Raw genomic sequence first — 21749 nt, forward strand, 5'->3', positions numbered from 1 at the left:
TATGAATATTTGGATGAATTAACAATGAACTTTGTGACATTTGAATTTTTTTTGCTTTTGAAGGGAGATTTGACTCTTTTAACTCTCTAAATAGGTGTATCCTTTTCCATCACTCTTCGTTTGTATTTTTTATGAGGTTTTGCTTTCATTTGAAGAGGACGACCTTCCTCAAAGAAGGATCATCCTTTGATCAAGGATTTGCAAAGAGCTCTGGTTTCTTGTAGACCTCCCAAACAATTGTTCTCCTCACATCTCCACTTTGGAATGTCTTTATTATTAGCTATATTTGTTTTTTATTCTTTAAAAATGATAAGTCTCTGAATATAAAACTAGATTTTAGTACCAAATGCAGTAGTAGATTGTGTGTGTGTGTGTGTGTGTGTGTGTGTGTGTGTGTGTGTGTCTGTGTGTGTGTGTAGGAGGTTATGCTTAATTTTGTTGATGAAATATCACTGCTGTGTTTTCCTTACTCCACAGATTATTCCTTTTTAAGGTTCAGAGTTTTGGACTGGGAAAGGGAAAGGAGAAGGATCCCACGTGTGGCTGCTAATTATAGCTGCAATTTATTGTCTGCTATGTGCCAGTAATTGTGCTAAGTAGTTTATTAATGTAATATTTAAAAACCCTTGTGGCAACCTTGTGAGACAGATATCATTATCCCCATTTTATAGGTGAGGAAATTGAGGCTCATAGAAGTTCATTACTTTACCCAAGTTCTCATAGTCAGTAAGTAGAAGAGCCTGAATTCATCTGACAGCTGCGTTTTAGTTTAGCTGACCCCAGTCTTTCTGCTTTTAACTCTTGGTTCCTCCGTCTTTCTGTCTATAAAATGGAACTTTTTGTGTGTGAAAAGCTCCAGTTGTTGGAGGTGATGTAAGGAACAGGGCTGAGATGTGTCTTGTAGCTGCAGACAATTACAGGTATATAATGAAATAAATACTGAGAGGCTTGGAGGAGCTGGTATGTGGGGCAGAAATGCAGATGAGACCACAGGCCCAAACTCTCTGTGTTCTAGAGCCTCCTTAGGAGCCTGGTGAGTGCATAATGAAGTTGTGATACCAGAAGGGAATGATGAAGGGATGCAGATGCAATTCGTGAAATGCCCCTTGCAAATCTTGTTTGACCCCTGATATTAAGAGATTTATTTGTGAATTTTATTGGGTGTGGTAGTAGTATTCAATTATAGGTGTCTTTATTAGTTGGAGATTATATTAAAGTATTTATAAGTGGCATAGTCTGATGAAAAAACAAATGTGATAGTGTAGTGTTGGGTACAAGGCTTTGTTTTACTTTTCTTTCTACTATTACGTATTTACAGTTTCCATAGTAAAAAGTAAACAAATAAAAAGACCAAAGCCTAACTCCATCACCCCAAACTCCACATGAAAATAAAGGATAGACAGACATTAAATACAAGGAGGACTTTCAAGTGCAACGAGCTAAATTTAGGCTCAGTGGGCAGTAGACAAGACTCTAAATTCTGGTCTGTTGGTAGAGCCTTATTCCCAACCAAAGTTCCCTCAGCTTGACTTCTTTACCAATATCAGAGCTTCAAGTTGTGTCTTCAAATGGGGTAGCCTGGCACCTCTGCCCTCAGAAGTTCTCTATGGTCCTTATGTAGTGGAGGAAGTGACCCTAATTCATTCTGAATAGATTAGGACCAATTTTAGCTGTGCCAAGCCCTGTATATTTTCTACTTCTCCTGAAATTATTTTTGCCAATTATCCTTCCTAAGGGTATGCTTCAATGGAGGGTATCTCACTTTCCTGAACCTGGGGGTACATAGCTCTAGTCTTCAGTTGAGACTGACTCAGAGGATAAGGACTATTTATATTCCTCTGCCCTGATTCTGTTCCTTGAGCTGGTCAGGTGAGAATGGGGCACATATTGTCCTATGACTATAAGGTCATGCCTGGTTTCTCACACTGTTAATTTTTTAGAGCGGGGCTTTCTGTCTGTTCCTCTTGACTCTTGGAGTAGGTAATTTTTTGCTCTCTCTCTCCATCTGTGTAGACACAAGTACATCCTCAGCCCTTTAGTCAACTTTCAACAAGATCCCCAAGATGGCTAGTGGTGGAACTGGGGACTGTGGAAGAAGGTGATACAGTAGTTCTTGTGATATAAATTGTCCTTCCTACAAGAAATAGGAAGAAGAGGTAGAGGGAATTAGTGTCATATCCAAGATCCAAAACCAGCCCATGAAAGGCATATAAATTTGAAACAGCTTTGCTACCAAGAATCATGTGATATATGAATTCATTCATTCATTCTTGTTCATCAGACATTTATTACTAAATTCTGGGAATACAAAAATGAAAGAGACAGTTTCTGATCTCAAGGACCTGATAGCCTAGTGAGGAGACAGTGAATGAGTTAATGATTATAGAATATAGTGGTAAATGCTGTGATAGAGGGAAGCCTTGTGTGCTATGAAAGCACCAAAGAGATGTATCTTGTGGTAGGGTGGGTTAGTTATCTATAGCGGAAGTGGTTACAACTGAGCTTTGAAGATTATTAGGAGTTGGCCAGGCAGACAAGTATGGATTGCATTCCTGCAGAGACAATAGTGTACAAAACTATGGAAGGGTAAGAGCAATATGAATTGGGATTTTTGCAAGTCATTATGGCTACACTGTGATACATATGGAAGAGACAGTTGAAGCTTGACAGATGAACAGGGATCTGTTCATGTTGGACTCTTCTAGCTAATTGCTTGGATTTCAACCAGCAGGAAAGGAGGAAGATTTGCATTTTAGAACCATCACTCTGGAAGATCATGTGAAAAAGGGTTCTTAAGGGTTTCAGTCTGGATATCACAGCAATAATCTCGGAAAGAGCTTTTGCAGGCTTAAATTAAGGTGATGTCAGTGCAGTTAGAGAAGAGAGTAGATTTTAGAGCTGATTTCTAGATAGAACCAATTGGACCAACAAGTAGAATCTTAATTGGGGCGCCTGGGTGGCTCTGTTGGTTAAGTGTCTGACTTCAGCTCAGGTCGTGATCTCACGGTTGTGGGTTCGAGCCCTGCGTTGGGCTCTGTGCTGACAGCTCAGAGCCTGGAGCCTGCTTTGGATTCTGTGTCTCCTTCTCTCTCTGCCCCTACCGCGCTCGTGCTGTGTCTCACTCTGTCTCTCAAAAATAAATAAATGTAATTAAAAAATTTAAAAAAAAAGTAGAATCTTAAGGACCTGGGAGACAAAAAAGTCATCTCTTAAGATATGCAAGGTGATTAAGAAGGATGTCTGATTCTTTACTGATCCTCTAATTATGAGAAGAAATGAAAAAGGTATGAGGCATACTTTTTTACTTCAACCATTGTGGTAAATATTTATAGTACTCCAAATTTGTAAAGTATGTCCAGACCTCTTTATTTATGTCTATCATTTCTCAGTGAAAGCTTAGCTGAAAAGAAGATGACTAGTTTAAAAGGGAACAATGACAGCAAATCCATAAAGTCTTGGACTTTATGTAGCAGCAGAAGAAACCAATAAAAATTAACATGGAATTAGGGCATATGCTTTCAAGTCTATAATATTAATAACCAGCTTATAAAGAATATGGGGGAAATACTATTTTAATTTCTCATTTGGCAAAACCAGAACAGAACAAATCAAAACAGACAAACAAGAACCCCTGAGGCTCAGAGATATTAAGTGATTTGCTTGAGGTCACACGTTGGTGTAGGTGGGAACTCACACTGCATCTCAGAGCTGTCTGCAGGACATTGTGACAACTCCAAGACAGTTACCCAGAATGTTTAGGGTTCAAGTCATGAGAAGGAAAATGAGTGGTCCACTTGAAGAAAAAATGAGTAAATTTTGCAAATGATAATGAAGAACCTATAAATATTTTGGAATATATCAAGGGAAATGATTATTTGGAGTTGGGAGGAAAATACGAGAGATGGGAGGAAAATAAATTATGAAAAAATTTCTGCACTATTTACATTTTTTAAGCCTTTGTTATTTTTTAAAATTTAAATCCAAGTTAGTTAACATATAGTATAATAATAATTTCAGGAATAGAATTTAGTGATTCATCACTTACAAATAACACCCAGTGCTCATCCCAACAAGTGTCCTCCTTATTATTAGCTGTGGGTCTTTCAGATATGGCCTTTATGATCTTGAGGTTTGATCCTTCTATCCCGACTTTCCGGAGGGTTTTTATTGAGAAAGGATGCTGTATTTTGTCAGATGCCTTTTTCTGCATCTATTGAGAGGATCATGTAGTCCTTATCCTTTCTTTTATTAATGTAATGTATCACACTGATTGATTTTCATATATCGAACTAGCCCTGAAGCCCAGGAATGAATCCCACTTGATTGTGGTGAACGTATTTAGTGTATTGTTGGATCCAGTTTGCTAGTATCTTGTTGAGAATTTTTGCATCCATATTCATCAGGGAAATTGGTCTGTAGTTCTCCTTTTTAGTGAGGTCTTTGTCTGGTTTTGGAATCAAGGTAATGCTAGCCTCGTAGAATAACTTTGGAAGTTTTCCTTCCATTTCTATTTTTGGAACAGCTTCAAAAGAATAGGTGTTAACTCTTCTTCAAATCTTTGGTAGAATTCCCCTGGAAGCCATCCAGCCCTGAATTCTTGTTTGTTGGGACAATTTTGATTAGTGATTCAATTTCTTTACTGGTTATGGGTCTGTTCAAATTTTCTATTTCTTCCTGTTTCAGTTTTGGTAGTTTGTATGTTTCTAGGAATTTGTCCATTTCCTCCAGATTGCCCAATTTGTTGGCATATAATGGCTCATAATATTCCTTTATTATTGTTTGTATTTCTGTAGTGTTGGTTGTAATCTCTCCTCTTTCATTCTTGATTTTTTTTTATTTGGGTCCTTTCCTTTTTCTTTTTGATCGATCTGGCTAGAGTTTACCAATTTTGTTAATTCTTTTAAAGAAGCAGCTCCTGGTTTCATTGATATTTTTCTTTTATTTCGATATCATTGATTTCTACTATAATCTTTATTATTTCCCTTCTTCTGCTGGTTTTGGGCTTTATTTGCTGTCCTTTCCCCAGCTCTTTTAGGTACAGCGTTAGGTTGTGTATTTGAGACCTTTATTCCTTCTTTAGTAAAGCCTGGATTGCTATATACTTCCCTCTTATGACTGCCTTTGCTGTGTCCCAGAGGTTTTGTGCTGTGGTGTTATCATTTTCATTGGCTTCCATGTACTTTTAGATTTCCTTTTTAATTTCTTGGTTAACCCATTCATTCTCTAGTAGGATGTTCTTTAATCTCCAAGTATTCATGATCTTTCCAAATTCTTTCATGTGGTTGATTTTGAGTTTCAAAGTGTTGTGGTCTGAAAATATGCAAGGTATGACCTCGATCTTTTTGTACTTGTTGAGGGCTGGATTGTGACCCAGTCTGTAATGTATTCTGGAGAATGTTCTATGTGCACTCGAGAAGAATGTGTATTCTGCTGTTTTAGGATGAAATGTTCTGAATACATCTGTTAGGTCCACCCAGTCCAATGTGTCATTCAAAGCCATTGTTTCCTTGTTGATTTTCTGTTTACATGATGTGTCCATTGTTGTAAGTGGGATGCTGAAGTCCCCTATTATTATGGTAGTATTATCAATGAGTTTCTTTATGTTTGTAGTTATTTTATTTATATATTTGTGCGCTCATGTTGGGGGCATAAATATTTATAATTGTTAGATCTTCTTGATGGATAGACCTCTTAATTATGATATAATGCCCTTCTTCATCTCTTGTTACAGTCTTTATTCTAAAATCTAGTTGGTCTGATATAAATATGGCTACTCTAGCTTTCTTTTGACAGCCGTTAGCATGATAAATGGTTCTCCATCCCCTTTCAATCTGCAGGTGTCTTTAGGTCTAAAATGAGTCTCTTGTAAGGAGCATGCAGATGGGTCTTACTTTGTTATCCATTCTGATACCCTATGTCTTTTGATTGGAGCATTTAGTCCATTGACATTTAGAGTGAATTCTGAAAGATATGAATTTAGTGCCATTGCATTGCCTGTAGAGTTGGTGTTTCTGGTCATGTTCTCCAGTCCTTCCTAGTTTGTTGCTTTTGGTCTTTTTTGTTTTCTTTTGTCTTTTATCCACTCAAAGAGTCCCCCTGAAGATTTCTTCAGGACTGGTGTAGTGCTCATGAACTCCTTTAGTTTTTGTTTATCTGGGAAATTCTTTATCTTTCCTTCTATTTTGAATGACAGCCTTGCTGGATAAAGAATTCTTGGCTGCATGTTTTTCTGATTCAGCACATTGAATATATCCAGCCACTCCTTTGGGCCTGCCAAGTTTCTGTGGATAGGTCTGCTGCGAACCTGATCTGTCATCCTTATAGGTTAAGGACTTTTTTTCCTTGCTGCTTTCCTAATTCTTTCCTTTCCTGTCTGTGTGTTTTGTGAATTTGACTATGATATGCCTTGTTGATGGTTGGTTTTTGTTCAGTCTAATGGGATTTCTCTGTGCCTCTTGGATTTTGATGTCTGTGTCCTTCCCCAGATTGGCAGTTTTCTGTTATAATTTGCTCACATAAACCTTCTGTTCCATTTCCTCTCTTCATCTTCTGGGACTCCTACGATTCGGATGTTATTCCTTTTTAATAGTCATGAGTTCTCCAAGTCTTGTGTCATGTTCTTTTGCCTTTGTTTCCCTCTTTTTTTTGCTTAATTATTCTCCATAATTTTATATTCTATATCGCTGATTCGCTGCTCTGCTTTGTCCATCCTTGCCATCACAACATTCATTCGAGATTGCATCTTGGTTATAGCATTTTTAATTTCGTCCTGACTAGATTTTATTTCTTTTACCTCCACAGAAAGGGATTCTATGCTTTTTTCAACCCTAGCTAGTATTCTTATTGTCGTGGTTCTAAATTCTAGTTCAGACATCTTGCTTATATCTGTGTTGATTAAGCCCCTGTCTGTCATTTCTTCCTGTTCTTTATTTTGGGGTGAATTCCTTCATTTTGTCATTTTGGAGGAAGAAAAAAATTAATAAAATAAAAAAATAAGAATTAGAAATTAAAAACAAAACAAAAAAGTAAACGAAGCTAGATCCTAGGTACATTTTGGTTTGCTTGTTGAAGGAAGCTCGCAGTTTGAGTTTTTCAGGAGTCTTCATGTGGTGAAGCTATGTTCTGTGCTTCAGTCTCACCAGCTACAATCAAGATATCAGCTGGGCTGCATTCTTATGTTCTGTGTTCACACAAGAGACACAGGAAAACTGAGTAAACCTCCACTATTTACATTTTATACTAACACATTTTTATCTAGAAATTATTTATTTGCATAAATGTCATTAGTGTTTTAAAGAATTTATTTAGAGAGTATTAATAGGATATAACAAAGGTGACATTTAAACTTTAATTCATGTTAACCACTGTGTTAAACATCACATCACATTTTAAAGATGAAATGTGTTAAACATTTTAACCATCTCTTATGTACCTAGCATTGTGACAAATTCTAAGGGAATTACAAGTGGTATATAAGACAGTTATATCCTCAAAGGTATTAAGGTATTGTTAGGGTTACTGTATTTGCAAACATGAAACTAATTTAGAACCATCTGGACCAGTTTATTATCAGTGATAAATTTATATAATGAAGTGACAAAATTTTTGAGGCAGATAATGAGTGCTCTGAGCAGTCAGTCAGAAAAGGGAGATGGTGATAATGTCTAGAGTCAACCAGTCATGAATGGTGTGACTCTTAAGATGGGCCTTGAAGGATTAACAGGATTTGATCTTTCAAGAAGAAAATTGTGGTACCAATGAAGTAAACAAGTATCAGTTTGTGTTTTCTAAAAACAAAAGTAAAACTCATTTAGTTTTAATATTTCATCTGCTCACTGCAGTGTTCCTTAATGAAATACTGGAAACAACACAATCCTCAAATAGTGAAATAGGGGAAATATCAATATTTCCTGCCATATCATGAAATTAAATATTATTAAGCTCGTAAGAATAATTAAAGAACAGTGTGGCCTGAAGGAGAAGCCTGGCTTCTAGCCAGGAAACTATCTGCCACTTACTAGTTTTGTGTTTTGGGTGAGTCAGTTATGCTTGAGCTTTGGTTTATTCAACCTTATTTATTTATTTTTAATGTTTATTTATTTTTAAGAGAGAGGGAGAGAGAGCATGAGCAGGGGAGGGGCAGACAGAGAGGGAGACAGAGAATCTGAAGCAGTCTCTACACTGTCAGTGCAGAGCCTGACCTGGGGCTCAGACTCACAAAGTGTGAGATCATGACCTTAGCCAAAATCAAGAATTGGATGCCTAACTGACTGAGGCACCCAAGCACCCTGGTTTAGTCAACATTAAATGGAAATGATAATAATCACTCCATAATATTATTGTGAAGATTAAAAAATAATGTGTATGGAGCACATGATAAATAGTGGACATTCAATAAACATTGTTCATTATTATTCATATGTGCATGACTGGTATATAAAGAGAAACAGTTTTTCTGAAGGAAAATGTCTTAATTCCTATGAAAAGCTTTAAAATGAGTATTTCTTGTCTGAGTCAGCAATTCTGTGACTAAAAATGTATTCTAAGGAGATAGCTGAAGATGTGTGCACATGTTTGAAAGGATATTCTTTGCAGCATTGAATAGAATAATGAAAAATAACCCCAAATCTCACAGATAGATGATCGGTGACATAAATTACAATTTACTTGCATAAATAAAATGTACTTACATTAAAGTGATGATGTAGGAATGTATTTCTGATATAGAAAGTGAGGAAAACAGATTCTAAAGCTACAGAATAATCCCAATTTTGTAAATTGAGTTTATGCAAAGAAAATTTCCCGGAAGGATAATACACCAGAATGTTAAGTATAGTTATCTCTGAATAGGGCACCTTTAGTTAATTTTTATTTCTTCATTGAACTTAATATGAATTTTTTACTTTTATGGTAATAAGCATAGATTGATACAAATTTAAAAATAGGAATGGGTTGTTATTAAAAATACTTAGTGACATAGGAAAATACTTAAGATTTAAAGAAAAAATGATTTAAAACTTATGTACTATATGATCTTAATTTTGTTGAAGTATTTGTATATGCCTAAAATGAATGCCTGAATTTTGCCCTTGTGGATGTTTCTCTCCACATGTAGCAAAGCTTCTAGCAAATGGTGGGGCTAGGAGCAGAGCAGAGATTAGACTTGCATACACCTGGATAAAATTCATCACTTTCTCAGATTCCTTTCTGTGTTTTCTTTATTTTTATCACAACTTTAACAGTTGGCTTTCTTGGCTATTTTCATAAAGAAATAGAGTTTAACCACGGGGAAAAGCCACTGTCCCTCTCCCTCCCTTCTTTCCTTTCATCTTTTCTGGGACCCAGCAAATTCAGCATTCCTTGGGCACTCAGGGATATATAATAGAGAACAAAAGACCTAGTTCTTGGAGCCTATTGTCCACTTGGAAGAGACAATAAAAAAATCACCAAAATATGTGTTAAAAATTGTGTTAACTACTATGGGGAAAAAAAAGCATAGGGTATGATGACAGAGCAAAATGAAGGTGGAGGAAAGGGAATCAGTTTAGACAGGGAAGTCAGAGAAGACCTCCATTGGGAAGTGATATTTTAAGTCAGCCTTGAAGTAGAAGTAGTAGTTAGCCAGACAAACATGGAGAGAAAAGCATTGTAGGAAGAGGGACAAGTACATATAAAGGTTTTTAGGCAAAAAGTAGCTTTGCCAGTTCAAAAAACTGGAGCAAGAGTCAGTATGTCTGACTGGTAAGGTATGATGCAAAGTTGGAAGGTAGGCAGGGACCTGGTATAATATGTTAAGGATTTTAGATTTTGTTCTGAGGGCAATGGGAAGCCACTGAAGGATTTGCGTGAAATACTTTATATTTTATTTATTTATTTATTTATTTATTTATTTATTTATTTAAAGTTTATTTATGTTGAGAGAGAGAGAGAGAGAGAGTGTGTGTGTACATACACGTGAGTGCATGGGGGTGGGGCAGAGAGAATCCCAAGCAGGCTCTGCACTGTCAGCACAGAGCCTGATGAAGGGCTCAAACTTACAAACTGTGAGATCATGACCTGAGCTGAAGTGTTTGAGCTGAAATCAAGAGTCAGATGCTTAGCTGACTGAGCCACCCAGGTGCCCCTGAGATAGTTTATATTTTAGAAAAATCTCTTTGCTCTGAGGAGAAAGAGCTGGAGAGAGGCAAGAGAGAACCAGGAAGATGAATAAGGGGCTTTCACAATTGATGGGGAGGTGATGGTGCCCAGTAATGATCATGAAGATAAAGAACAGAAGACAGATTGGAGGTATATTTTGGAGGTATATTATCCATTGACAGGATTTAGTGACAGGTTGGATTAAGGGTGTGAGGGAGAGGGAAAAGGAGCTGTCAGATGATTCTCAGAATACTTTGTTGGAGTGACTTAGTAGATTGTATAGATGGTGGAATAGGTTTTTTTGGGGGGGGGGTAAAGGGTGAGATAAGTGTTCAGTGTTCAGTGTGGAACATGTTTGCCTTTGTGATATCTGTAAGATTCCTAAGTAGAGAAATTGAATTGATGAGGTATGTTACTCAGAAGAGCTGCCCATCTGGGATGGAGATACAAATTTAAGAGTAGTTGGCATAGATCGTGCTGCAGGCTCTATGGATGGGTGGGATTGCCTGTGGATAGAATATGGAGACAGAGGAACAGAGAATCTAGGCCTGAGCCCTGAGGAATTCTCACATTAAACATCAAGTAATGGAGGAAGTAGTGGAGCTCAGTGAGGGGCTGCACTGGAGCAGTAAGGGGGAAGACTAGAATGTGGGGTTGTTGGGAAGCCCATGGGGGTGTATCAAGGAGGAAGGGATTGGCTGTATGGAATGGGCTAAAACATCCAGGAAAATGATGATGGTAAAGTGCCCATTGGATGTGGCAACATGGAGGCTCCAGATGATGGTGGGAAAGGGGGATTCAGGGCAGTGGTGGTGGTGGAAGCCTGACAGGAGTGAGTCCAAGAATTGGAAGTGATGGAGAAATGAGAGAGTGTACACAACTCTTTATAATCTTGGCTCTGAAGAGAGAGGCCAGTGCTGGAGGGGAATGTCAGGTCAAGGGAGAGAGTTTTTGTTTCCCTTTAACAAGGGAGATTCTAGAGTTTATTTGAATGCTTATGGCCATGACTTAGTGGGAGGGAGAGTACTAGTGGTCTGATTGATGATGTTTGATTGGAAAAAGAAAGGAGATGCAAGTAGGCTTTGCTGTCTACTCTGTGTTGAGTTTGTACTAGGTACTATGCTAAGTGGTTGGCACAGTAAGTGATTAATATTCACAGTAACCCCATGAGGTTGCTATGATTATCCCTATTTTACAGATGAGGAAAAAGGAGTTAAGTAGAAGTAGAACCAAAGTCTTAATCCAGAAGTGTTTGATTTCAGAGCTTAGACCCTTAGCTCTGGCTTATACTATTGGAGGATTTCCTCTGTGGTGGTGTATTAGTTGGTTTCCTAGGGCTGCCATCACAAATTCCCACAAACCAGGTGGTGTAAACAACAGAAATTAATTTTCTCTCTGTCCTGGGGGCCAGAAGTCCAAGATCAAGGTGTCGGCAGGTTTGGTTTCTCCCGAGGCCCGTCTCCTTGGCTTGCAGATGGCTACTGTCTCCCTGTCCTCACATGGCCTTTTCTCTGTGCACATGTATCCCTGGTGTCTCTCCTGTGTCCTAATGTCCTCTCTTTATAAGGGCACTTGTCAGACTGGATCAAAGCCTACTCCGAGTGTCTAATTTTTACTTATTCACCATTTTAAAGGCCTTATTTCCAAATAGTCACATTTTGACATCAAGCCTTCAACCTATGTGTTTTGGGGGGGGGCACAATGCAGTCTGTAACAGATGACTTCTGTTTCCTTAAAACTGTAAGGAAAAGAGTAGGTGTGGGGGAGTTTTGAAGAACGTGGAGAGGGATGAAACAGTGATTGAAGAGGGTGGATAGGAGCTTACTACAAAAAGGTAGTCTTACAGTCTTACAGTCAGTTAAGCTTGGAGATCGTTTGTTTATATCTCAATTATCTGAGGTTCTATACAATATTCTGGTAAATGATTGGAGTAAAGAGTAAGAACTCAGTGCTGCAGCGAGGCTGCTGGTTGCTCACATAGGCTTACTAACCAACTACATGACCATTTTTTTTGTGTACAAAGTTGAAATGTAAATGCATTCTGTTCACATTCTCAGCATAATTAATTACACATTACTGTATGTCAGGGACCTTCTGGATGTTCTCAAATAGTTGAAAACATGAAAGTTAAATAAATCTATGATTGCTAAGATTTTGTTGCATTTCACCAATACAGAATTTAGCTTGAACATTTTCCAACAGGTTCTACAAGTTGTCTTTCATGATTACTCACCACTCTCTTTGTGCTTCTTTCTCTCCCCCTCTTTCTTTCTTCCCTGTTATCATCTTCACTCATCAGTTATTTATTGAGTATCTACTAGATGTCCGGCACTAGGGTAAAAAGAGTCAACAATCTAGTGTGGGAGTCACAGATGTATATATGCAAAATAAAAAAAAGCCCCCAATTGGTAAGGGGTATTATTAAGATAATAATTCATTTGTTCATTTATCCTGCAAATATATTGAGTTTTTACTGAGTGTCAGGCAGTGTGTTAGGCTTGGTATAGAGACAGGAGTAAGATACAGTTTCTGCCCTCAAGAAACTTACAACCTGATATACAAAACATAAACAGGTAAGTAAATAAAGACAATGCAATGTGACATTTGTAAAATATTAAAATCACTTCTCAAAGAAGGGAGTGATTCTTGTCTCTGCTTTCCCTTGCATGTTTGGATACCTGTTGAAAGGAGCCATTGCTGCATTTTAACAAAAGGAACTATAAAAAGAATATCCATTCATTTCACCCGTGGTTCTAAATGCTTATTTTTGTTGTGTAGTGATGGTTTTGTAGCTCTTGAATTACAAGCAAACATCGAGTTTGGGATCTATGGCTTTTCTCTTTCCATGAGTTTATTGTCCACAGCTGACACCATCAACACCTTTCTTTAGGTGATAGGATGGTTAATGGTGTCCCTGAAATACTTGACAGAAACCTGCTGAATATTAAAGCTTGTGAAAAATCACAGTAACAGAGCACTCCTGTGGTGGTAGGTGAGCTGAGAACATATGCTAGCTAGAACATACCTCAAATATTTGGGACTTGGAACTATGTATTAATGGGCGGGGAGGTTCCCAGTAATGTGATTTTTTTCAAAGGTGGTTAACAGCAGATCAAGAACACTGAGAAGAAAATGGGTTTTTGTAGATTATGTAATTGAAACATTTTCAAGTATCCCTTCTTTTTACCTCATCTCAGGAAAACAGTTATTTACAACCAAACATTTATGGGGTTCATTGAGACAACGGCTATAAACTTGTTGCTTTCTTCAGAGGTGATGTGCTATACAAACTCAAGGTATTATTATCTGCAATCTAGACTTCTTTTTGTGGGAAATGATAACTATATTATGGGATTAGTGCAGGTAGTAGGGGGGAGGAAAGGCAAATTTGATCAATGGTATGTGTGGGATTTAGAATCAATGGTTAACCTAATAGTAGCTAAAAATTGCTTTGATATCATGCAACAAACACCCACTATCTGCATACTGACTTCATTTCAGATTCGTAATCTAGAGTATGTCCTAGTGGAAGGAACACAGGTTGGGAACTAAGGGTATAAATTCTGGTCTACCTCTGCCATTGACTACCTATGTGCCTCATTTTCCCTATCTTTAAAATGAAATGGTTATGAGAAAAGGTCGCTAAGGTCCCTCCAGTTCTATTTCATCATTCTGTGATTCTTCGCCTGTCAAAAGCATATGACTTTTTTTAAGTTGCTTACGCCAGCATTTCAGTTAGAATTGCATCCAGGAGTTTGTTTCCATGGGCTGTTGGGAACAGCAAGACCTTGCTTCTCCAGGACTTGATATGTCTTCTGTTAACTGCTGACAGTGAGCCATACCACCTAAAAGGCTCCCTTGGTAGCCTTAAAGATTGAAAGGACAAATGGACAGTGTTGAGAGCTCTGTGGAAGAGGAGACCTGAGAGACGGTGATCACCATGGCCCCTTGGGATTTGCAAAGAGGAATGACTAGCACTGGGCCATTCACTGCAGCCAGGTCAAAGGTCAGGTCAGGAATGTGGACAATGCTGGTGACTCCAGGTAGGTCTAGGAGGGTAAACAAGCCCATTGAGTCCCTCCTGCATCTTGAGAAGATCTGAGCAGCTCTGCTCAGAAAAGCTATTAGGAAGTTTTCTAATTTATGAAACTCCTTGGAAGGAAAAATGTGACATTTATTTTTCATATTTTTATTACTATCCAGTCATTATATTCTTACTCAACACTCACCAAGTTACTCTCCTCTTAACGTATTCTCACAGTTCAAACATTCAGTAAACATACTACGTGCTTTTATGATCACATTGAGTTAAAAATCTGATTTTGACTGATGCCATTGTGCAACGGACTCCCTATATTTCAGGATTTTTGGAGTATTGTTGAAAGACCTTTGAGTTTTCTCCTTCAGTTTTAGTTAAGCAATCTGAAATATAATTCTCTGGTGGCAGAGATTTATATCTATTATTATTTTGATAATAAGAAGCTAACTTGGGGGTGATTATACAATGATTTGGAGCATTGCCTTTCTTAGTGATAAAAAAAGTTATGGAAGATTTGTGAATAGGATATTAAGCCAGATAACTTAAAAAAAATTGTGTGCTGGATACAATTATAAGAAATTAAAGATCTTTTAAATTGTTTCTATCATGGCATTCCAATAAAATTTAGCATATTTTCCTTAAAATACTAATTAAATTCCTGTATCTAATCATTAAAAGAAAACCCAACAAGCTGTGTACCTCATACATATTACAAGATAATTTTTCTTTTTTTTTTTTTTTTTTGTTTTGCTTTTATCTAGTTGCTTCCAAGATCCGGTACTTACAGGAATATCATAACCGGGTTCTTCACAACATTTATCCTGTACCTTCAGGAACAGATATTGCAAACACCCTGAAATACTTTTCTCAGACCTTGTTAAGGTAAGCTTTAAAATATCCTCTACTTCAAAAGAATTATTAGGTAGTTTTGCTGAATTGATTGGGACCTAAACTTTTATCGCACTGAAAGTTTTGAAGGGCCTTATGTTTTCTAGTGCTCTGCCAGAAGAGTCTGGACTCAAGTTCTCTGGGTGTATATAGCAGGTCAGCTCACAGGCCTAACTGAAAAAAAAAAAAAAAAAAAGGGTTGCATGGCTACCGCCTGCTTTCCTCCACTTTACGTCTTTTCAAGCGATTTATACAGTGATAAAGGTTGTATGTCTGGCATTAATATAGAATGAGATTGACAGGAGAATTTACATTGCTAAAATTAATAAGAAACACGGTCTTAAAGAAAATCAGAAGTAGTGTTTTAGGTTCATCAATAGTATTTCCTGTTTCTTGAAGTATAATGTATGGTAATAACAATCTGTGCAACACTTCAAGCGTTCAACGTGCTTTACAATTGATGTGGAAATTCTGAGGAGGACAAGGAATGAAAAACAAATCCTGGATGCTTTTACTATAAGACGGAGACAGGAGGGACCTATCTACTTCATGGTTCTCTTTAGGAAAAACAAGGGGAGCCTTTCAAGTAAAGACTCCGTTGTTTGGGAAATAACACTGAAGAATAAAGGGGAACGCTTCACTTTCCATTACATTCTAAGGCTTGGTCTCCCCATTACCATGATCTTCTCACTCCAAATCTGATATTGGAAACACACAACTTGACTTGCTACTATTTCTTTTTGCTGTGTAACAGCAGCATTTTTGTGAGACAGGTATTAGGGAGGGAACACCAATTCCGACTGAGTGTAGTTGCCCTGGAGTCCCCGCTTGTCCAAGGTGAGCCTTTGGCAGTCTGAATGCTTTGTAGAAAGAAGTTTCACGCGTTTAAGTCAGCTGCTCGTCTTCTACAGCCCTGATCTTTGTTTTTATTCTTTGGAGTATCTTGTCTTCTTTAGAACACTTGGTGTCCCTATTCTGTATTAAAGGGATTCTGTGTATCAGATTCATAGATTTCATACTTGCTTAGTAAGTAGAGGCGATTTCCCTTCTTTTCAAATTGCAGTGGGATTATTTGCTCAGTGTTCATTGAAATAATCAGTTTGTTTATATTGATATACAAGCATCTGATCCTGCTCTTTTGAATTCTCCTTTTGTCTTTGAGGTCAGGGTTCTCAACGGGAAACATTGTCCTTTATCACAAATTCTGGAAGTTCTCAAAGTGGGAGGCGTTTTTTCAGTAGCAAGCAGATTCTGAATTCACTTTGCAAAGAAACCGTGACATTTGTTGGCACTTTGAAGCCTACTGCTTAAGTCTTAGTCATTGTGTCAGAAAGTTTGGAAATTTAGGATACTGAAGTCATGTTTGCAAGACATGAAGTTTCCATTTTCTTGAGCCATGGATTATTAGGATATGATCATGGTTCATAGCATTTTAATGATTAAAACTGGTGTTAAGGTAGTTTGTTCAAGTAGCTGTTGGAGAAGATTCTGTGCCATTGAGCTGAATCCATTTTCTTTTTAAAATTTATTTATGTAGATTCAAGTTAGTTAACATGCAGTGTAGTATTGGTTTCAGGAGTAGAATCCAAGTGCCCTCCTTAATGCCCAACATCCATTTAGTCCATGCCCCCTTCCCCTCCCCTCCAGCAGTGCTCAGTTTTTCTCTGTATTTAAGAGTCTCTTAAGGTTTGCCTCACTCTCTGTTTTTATCTTATTTTTCCTTCTCTTACCCTATGTTCATCTGTTGTGTTTCTTAAGTTCCACCATTTTCAAGGAAGACAATATCAGCAGCTGCTTCTAATGGTAGTATTAACAATAACTACCATTATCATAGCAATATTGTATGATAATACTAGTAATTATATGTGTCAAACACTGTTCTAAGAACTATACATGTCATCTCATTTAATCCCTTATAATAATTATATGAAATAAATGTAGTATTATACCTATTTTACAGATAATAAACTAAAGCGTAAAGCAGTTAAAGAAATTGCTCAGTCACCTATCTAGTCAGCGTTGGAACCTGGCTTTGACCCTGGTGGTTTTAATCCACAGCATACTCTCAATAATTACACTCTATTGCTTCTCCCTCATATTACTAGTTATCATGGTGCAAAGACACTTCTTTTAGTAAATACTTGGGTTTGGCCTTTGGGAATACCAGCATCCATTATGAGTTCTTGGCATAGTTTTGGTTTTCCTTGAGATTAAGGGAGGAAAGGCAGTGCTTAGTGCAAAGATTTGCCAACTTTTTGGAAGTTAAATTGAGCTGTGCTTGAGGTGATCTGGATAGTGTTTTAATTCCCAGATGCTTTAGCTGTCTCTCACTTAGCAATTTGTTGTGGGTAGTAAGTCAGAGCAGAGTTGATAGCCTATAGGACACACTCACATGAAGTAGGAAGAAGAAAGAAAACAGTAAGAAACATAACATGTCACAGGCTGAACTTCAGTGCTTAGAGGTTTCAACTCTTGGGCTGAACCCAATGCAATTTCTTTCTTCTTTTTGCCTACCTCAGCATTAAAAAAATAAAAAGCAAAAATCAAAAATAAATAAAAACAGCAAAAAAACCCCCGACAACAACCCCACAAAACCCAACGCAAAATTCTTTAATTTCTTTTGTTTATTGGAAATATAGAACTTACAACTATTGTCCTACATTGGACCAAACTATGACCACTTTCACTGTTGATATGTATATATATATATATATATATATATATATATATATATATATATATATATCTCCATAATAATAATATTTATATTTCTTAATTTTCTTTATGCTATTAGAAAATTCAAGACAGATAAGATGGTCTAGGTATTTGGTGTCCAAGATTATTGACAGTAAGAGTTTCTACTCACTAACAAGTTGGTTCCCTTTGCATTTTAGACGACTTTTACATTCAGAAGCACTTCTTGCTTTCAGAATGCAGATTCTTGGAAAGAAACAAGAAGAAAGAATTAGAGACAAATTCTCACAGAGTAACCCTCTGTCTATTTGGATATTCTCAAGGAAATTAAAATTATTATTATTTTGAGTAAAATCTGCAACTTGAAGTACCAGCAGCTTCATTTGAGTCAGAATTGCATTTTTAGAGGAATAGTCCTCTGGTATCCATGTGTGGCATGTGACTCTTACTGATTTCAGTAGACTTTGTACATATTCCCAAAGGCAGAGATTAGCCTAGGTGTTTAACTTCAATTAATTTAATCCACAGGAGAGGAGAGATTATGTGTTACCGTAATTAACTATATCAGTGGTTGAATAGTCCACATCTGTTCACTTAGCTCTTAATTAGACTCACATTGTAGTTCATGGGGGTTCCCTAAATTTTAGGTTAGTAGAAGATGAGTCTTACGGGGTATTCAGCTTACTAACCCTTGAGCCTAGAGCAGAGTTTGGTCCTTAGAAGAGGGTCAACAAATATTTGTTGAATTGAGTTGACTTTGGTCCAGATTTTATCCATTGCAGTAACCCTTCTAGAGCATTATTTCATCTAGCAGTGACCTGGGATACTGGGTAAAATTTTGTCTGAGTGCTAACTTGTACTCATTTTAATTTAGTAGGGACCTAAGTATGGGAACAGGCACACAATTTACACACAACTTCAGAGTTTAGTTTTTTGTTTGCTTTTAGTATTAGAAGGAACTATGAAGATCATCTAGTTTAATCCCCCCCTCATTGCTACAGAGGAGTCTGTCCATTTTACATTGAAAGCATTCTGGGGCCATATTTAAAATATCTAAGTTCTTCTTTAAGGATCTTGCCTCTTACCTGGCAGAATATTTAAAGGTTTCCAGTCTTCCTATGTCATGCAGTCTTTTGGAATTCCTTCCCCCAGATCTCTCTTCTGGTGCCATTCCAGCTTCTTGCGCATAAAATCTTTTTAACAATCATTATGTTTGGGGAAAACTACTTGCTGCTAACTCTTTAGAAAATGTTTGATATGTTTTTTAAAAGGGATTCTAGTCTCAGTTCAATAAGCTTAGTTGAATTGTAATTTTTACTTGCTTAGGAAGAAAACAGATCTTCCAATGACTGATTTGAAGTCCACAGAGTAGCTTTAGAGTATCGCATGATAAAGTAAATTTTATTTAGTGTATAGATTCAACTAAGATGTCAAAATTTATAAGCTTATAGAAAGTTTATTTGATGTATTATTTTTATGTGCTATAAATACCTCAGGGCAACTTTTCATCTTTCTCCATCCCCACAGGGGTCTTCTTCTCTTGGTTCCTCTTGATGTTGGAAGTAAACATTTGATAAAGAGGATCTCAGGAGGGAAAAGGAAAGGTGAAAAGTTGGTTGCTGGGTCAAACTCTTCTGAGCAGGGCATTCTTAATGTTCTTTTTGGTTGGGTGTATAGTCCTCTGGGAAAGAATTTTAGATGGGGTAGGTGGTTTTATCATTCCCGAGTTAGACAGTTTGGTTGGGGAAATAAGGTTTTTTTTTTTTTTTTTTTCTGAATAAACTTCACAAAACATCATAAAATCACAATGCATTGTACATTGATTCATGAGCCCTTCTTAAGTTTTACCACAAATGAAAACATTTCCTTACATTGAAACATGAATGGTAATTTAAAACTGGTTTCATGGATAATTCATTTCAGCCATTTTTTTCCTCAACCTCACCTACTTATTAAATCTAGAGGCAGTGAGAGAGAAGTTTTACTGTTTCAATGCTGACATTCTCCCTCCCTGCATGTATGAACTTGTTGCTGCTATCATTTGGGAACCCCACATATACAGGAAGGGAAAAATATCAAAATGGAGTCTCCAAAGTTGATTTGACTAGTGTCTTAAATTATATCCAACTTTGGAACAATACTGAAGTATACTCGAAAAAAATAATGTGCTATATTTCCCCCACCAAGGAAAAGTTGATGACAGAACGGTACTTAATTTAAAGGATAGCATTAATATATGATATGTAGCTAATTTTATTCTCTAAGGCAAAATGTTGTTTTTCTATACCACTTCTAGAAGATCCACATCTTGTAATTTTGAAAAGATGTAGGTAGTAGGGTTAACTTAGGACTGAAATTTGGGAAATAGTATTTCTAACTTATATCCATTATGATTCTAAAGGAATTTTCAGTGGGATAGAACCCTCCAGGATTCAAATAGATTTTTGGTGACTGGGCTTATCAAGAACATAACATTTAAAGGTGGTACATTTAGGAATAATCAAGTTATATGAGGAAACTATAAAGTCTGATGGAAAATCTGATGGTACTGGAATGTTGATATTATCCCATTGTAAAGTATAAAGTATATGTATCTTACTTTAAGATAAATACATCACACACAAAAAAGGTTAATTTAATCCCTTTAAAAGTAAAAAAAAAAACAACACTAAATCTTAAGTTATTTCTTGCTAAGAAGTATTACATAACTATTCTGAAATTATCTTTATTATTATTAATTGTTTTTCCCTGGACATTGGGTAACAGAAGACAAAGGAAATCGAGGTAAATTAGGCACATGGAAAATAAAAAGCATGTAGTCATTTTTCTTACATTGTAACATATTTTGCACTAAGAGTAAATAAAAATAAATGTCAATTTGAAATAGCAAGCATGCTCGACACTAACCAATTCTTCACACCACTGTAAAATTGTAAATGTAATATCATTAACTAAGAACTTAGTAATGTTTGATGCACATAGAGTAAGTGTAAAACAAGGTTATTTTTATGTAATGAAACATTTATAAATTGTTATCTATTTTGATTCACATATAAGTGTACTATATAAAAGCACTTTGTAAGCGCAGCAGAGATTATCATTATAATGTATAACTATTGTCTTTGATGATAAATAGTAAACCTAATTTTAAAAACTTAAAACATCTGGCCAAGCAGTTATTTCTTCTATTTTTAAATTAACAAGTTTTCTGCTTTATCGCTTTTACTAAAAGGCTTTTATTTAAAAATGAAGGCTAAAAGAAAGCTAGTTTATTTCTAGAGTTTATTTTTATTCCCATTAAACTTTTTTTTTAACTTTCTAAATGATCTTTCCTTTAGTTTTTAGTGAGTTTTGTTGAATAATAACGTAAGTAGCAGCAGTAATATATAAGATACTATTGTATGATGTGCAGCTATATGGCAGATACTGCTTGCCTAGTCTTTAGAATTTTGAAGGTAACTATTTAATAAACCAATGTTTGTATTCATAAAATAAAATGTTTCCTCCCCAACATGCAAAATTAAAAAAAACACACATAAATAACCATTATCATTAGTTCACAAACATATGCTACGGACCATCTACTATATATTATTTTATAGCTTTTCCAATGTAGTTTAGCTAACATTTTAGAAATATGTATTATTTCTAAATTCATATGCCTGTTTAAACTTCATTATCTCAAATGATACTGATAGAATGTCATGAAACAGTATCATAATATACATATAGACATTATTTTGATGCAATAAACATGTGATTTTTAAGACTTTCTTAATAAACACACATGTTTATTCTTTGCTAAAACATGTTTCTGCAAGTGCCATACCTATATTTTGCAGGTTTTTGTTTACCCGATTAAGACAGTCTAGCTGAAAACTTCTTTTGCCTTGAAAGCTTGTTTTAATTAGTATAAAAGCCCTAATTCATTAGATGAAACCATTGTTTTTCCTTCGAGGAAACCTCTCCTTCACCAAACCGATAAACTGTA

General features: G+C 36.4%; 1 protein-coding gene across 11 annotated transcripts in view; it reads left to right on the top strand.

Moving 5' to 3' along the window:
* The window catches only part of UNC79 (unc-79 homolog, NALCN channel complex subunit), a 266546-nt gene that overhangs the window by 27876 nt on the left and 216921 nt on the right, over positions 1-21749 (top strand). For 9 of the 11 annotated variants that reach the window (XM_042944164.1, XM_042944162.1, XM_042944169.1 and 6 more), the window contains exons 2-3: positions 14938-15058; positions 20525-20542. In XM_042944164.1, coding sequence (XP_042800098.1) covers positions 14938-15058; positions 20525-20542 — 139 coding nt within the window. The remainder of the gene's footprint in view (positions 1-14937; positions 15059-20524; positions 20543-21749) is intronic. The other 2 variants (XM_042944163.1, XM_042944172.1) reach the window with 1 other exon arrangement.

The sequence above is a fragment of the Panthera leo genome, chromosome B3 (genome assembly GCF_018350215.1).
Source record: "Panthera leo isolate Ple1 chromosome B3, P.leo_Ple1_pat1.1, whole genome shotgun sequence".
NCBI lineage: Eukaryota > Metazoa > Chordata > Mammalia > Carnivora > Felidae > Panthera > Panthera leo.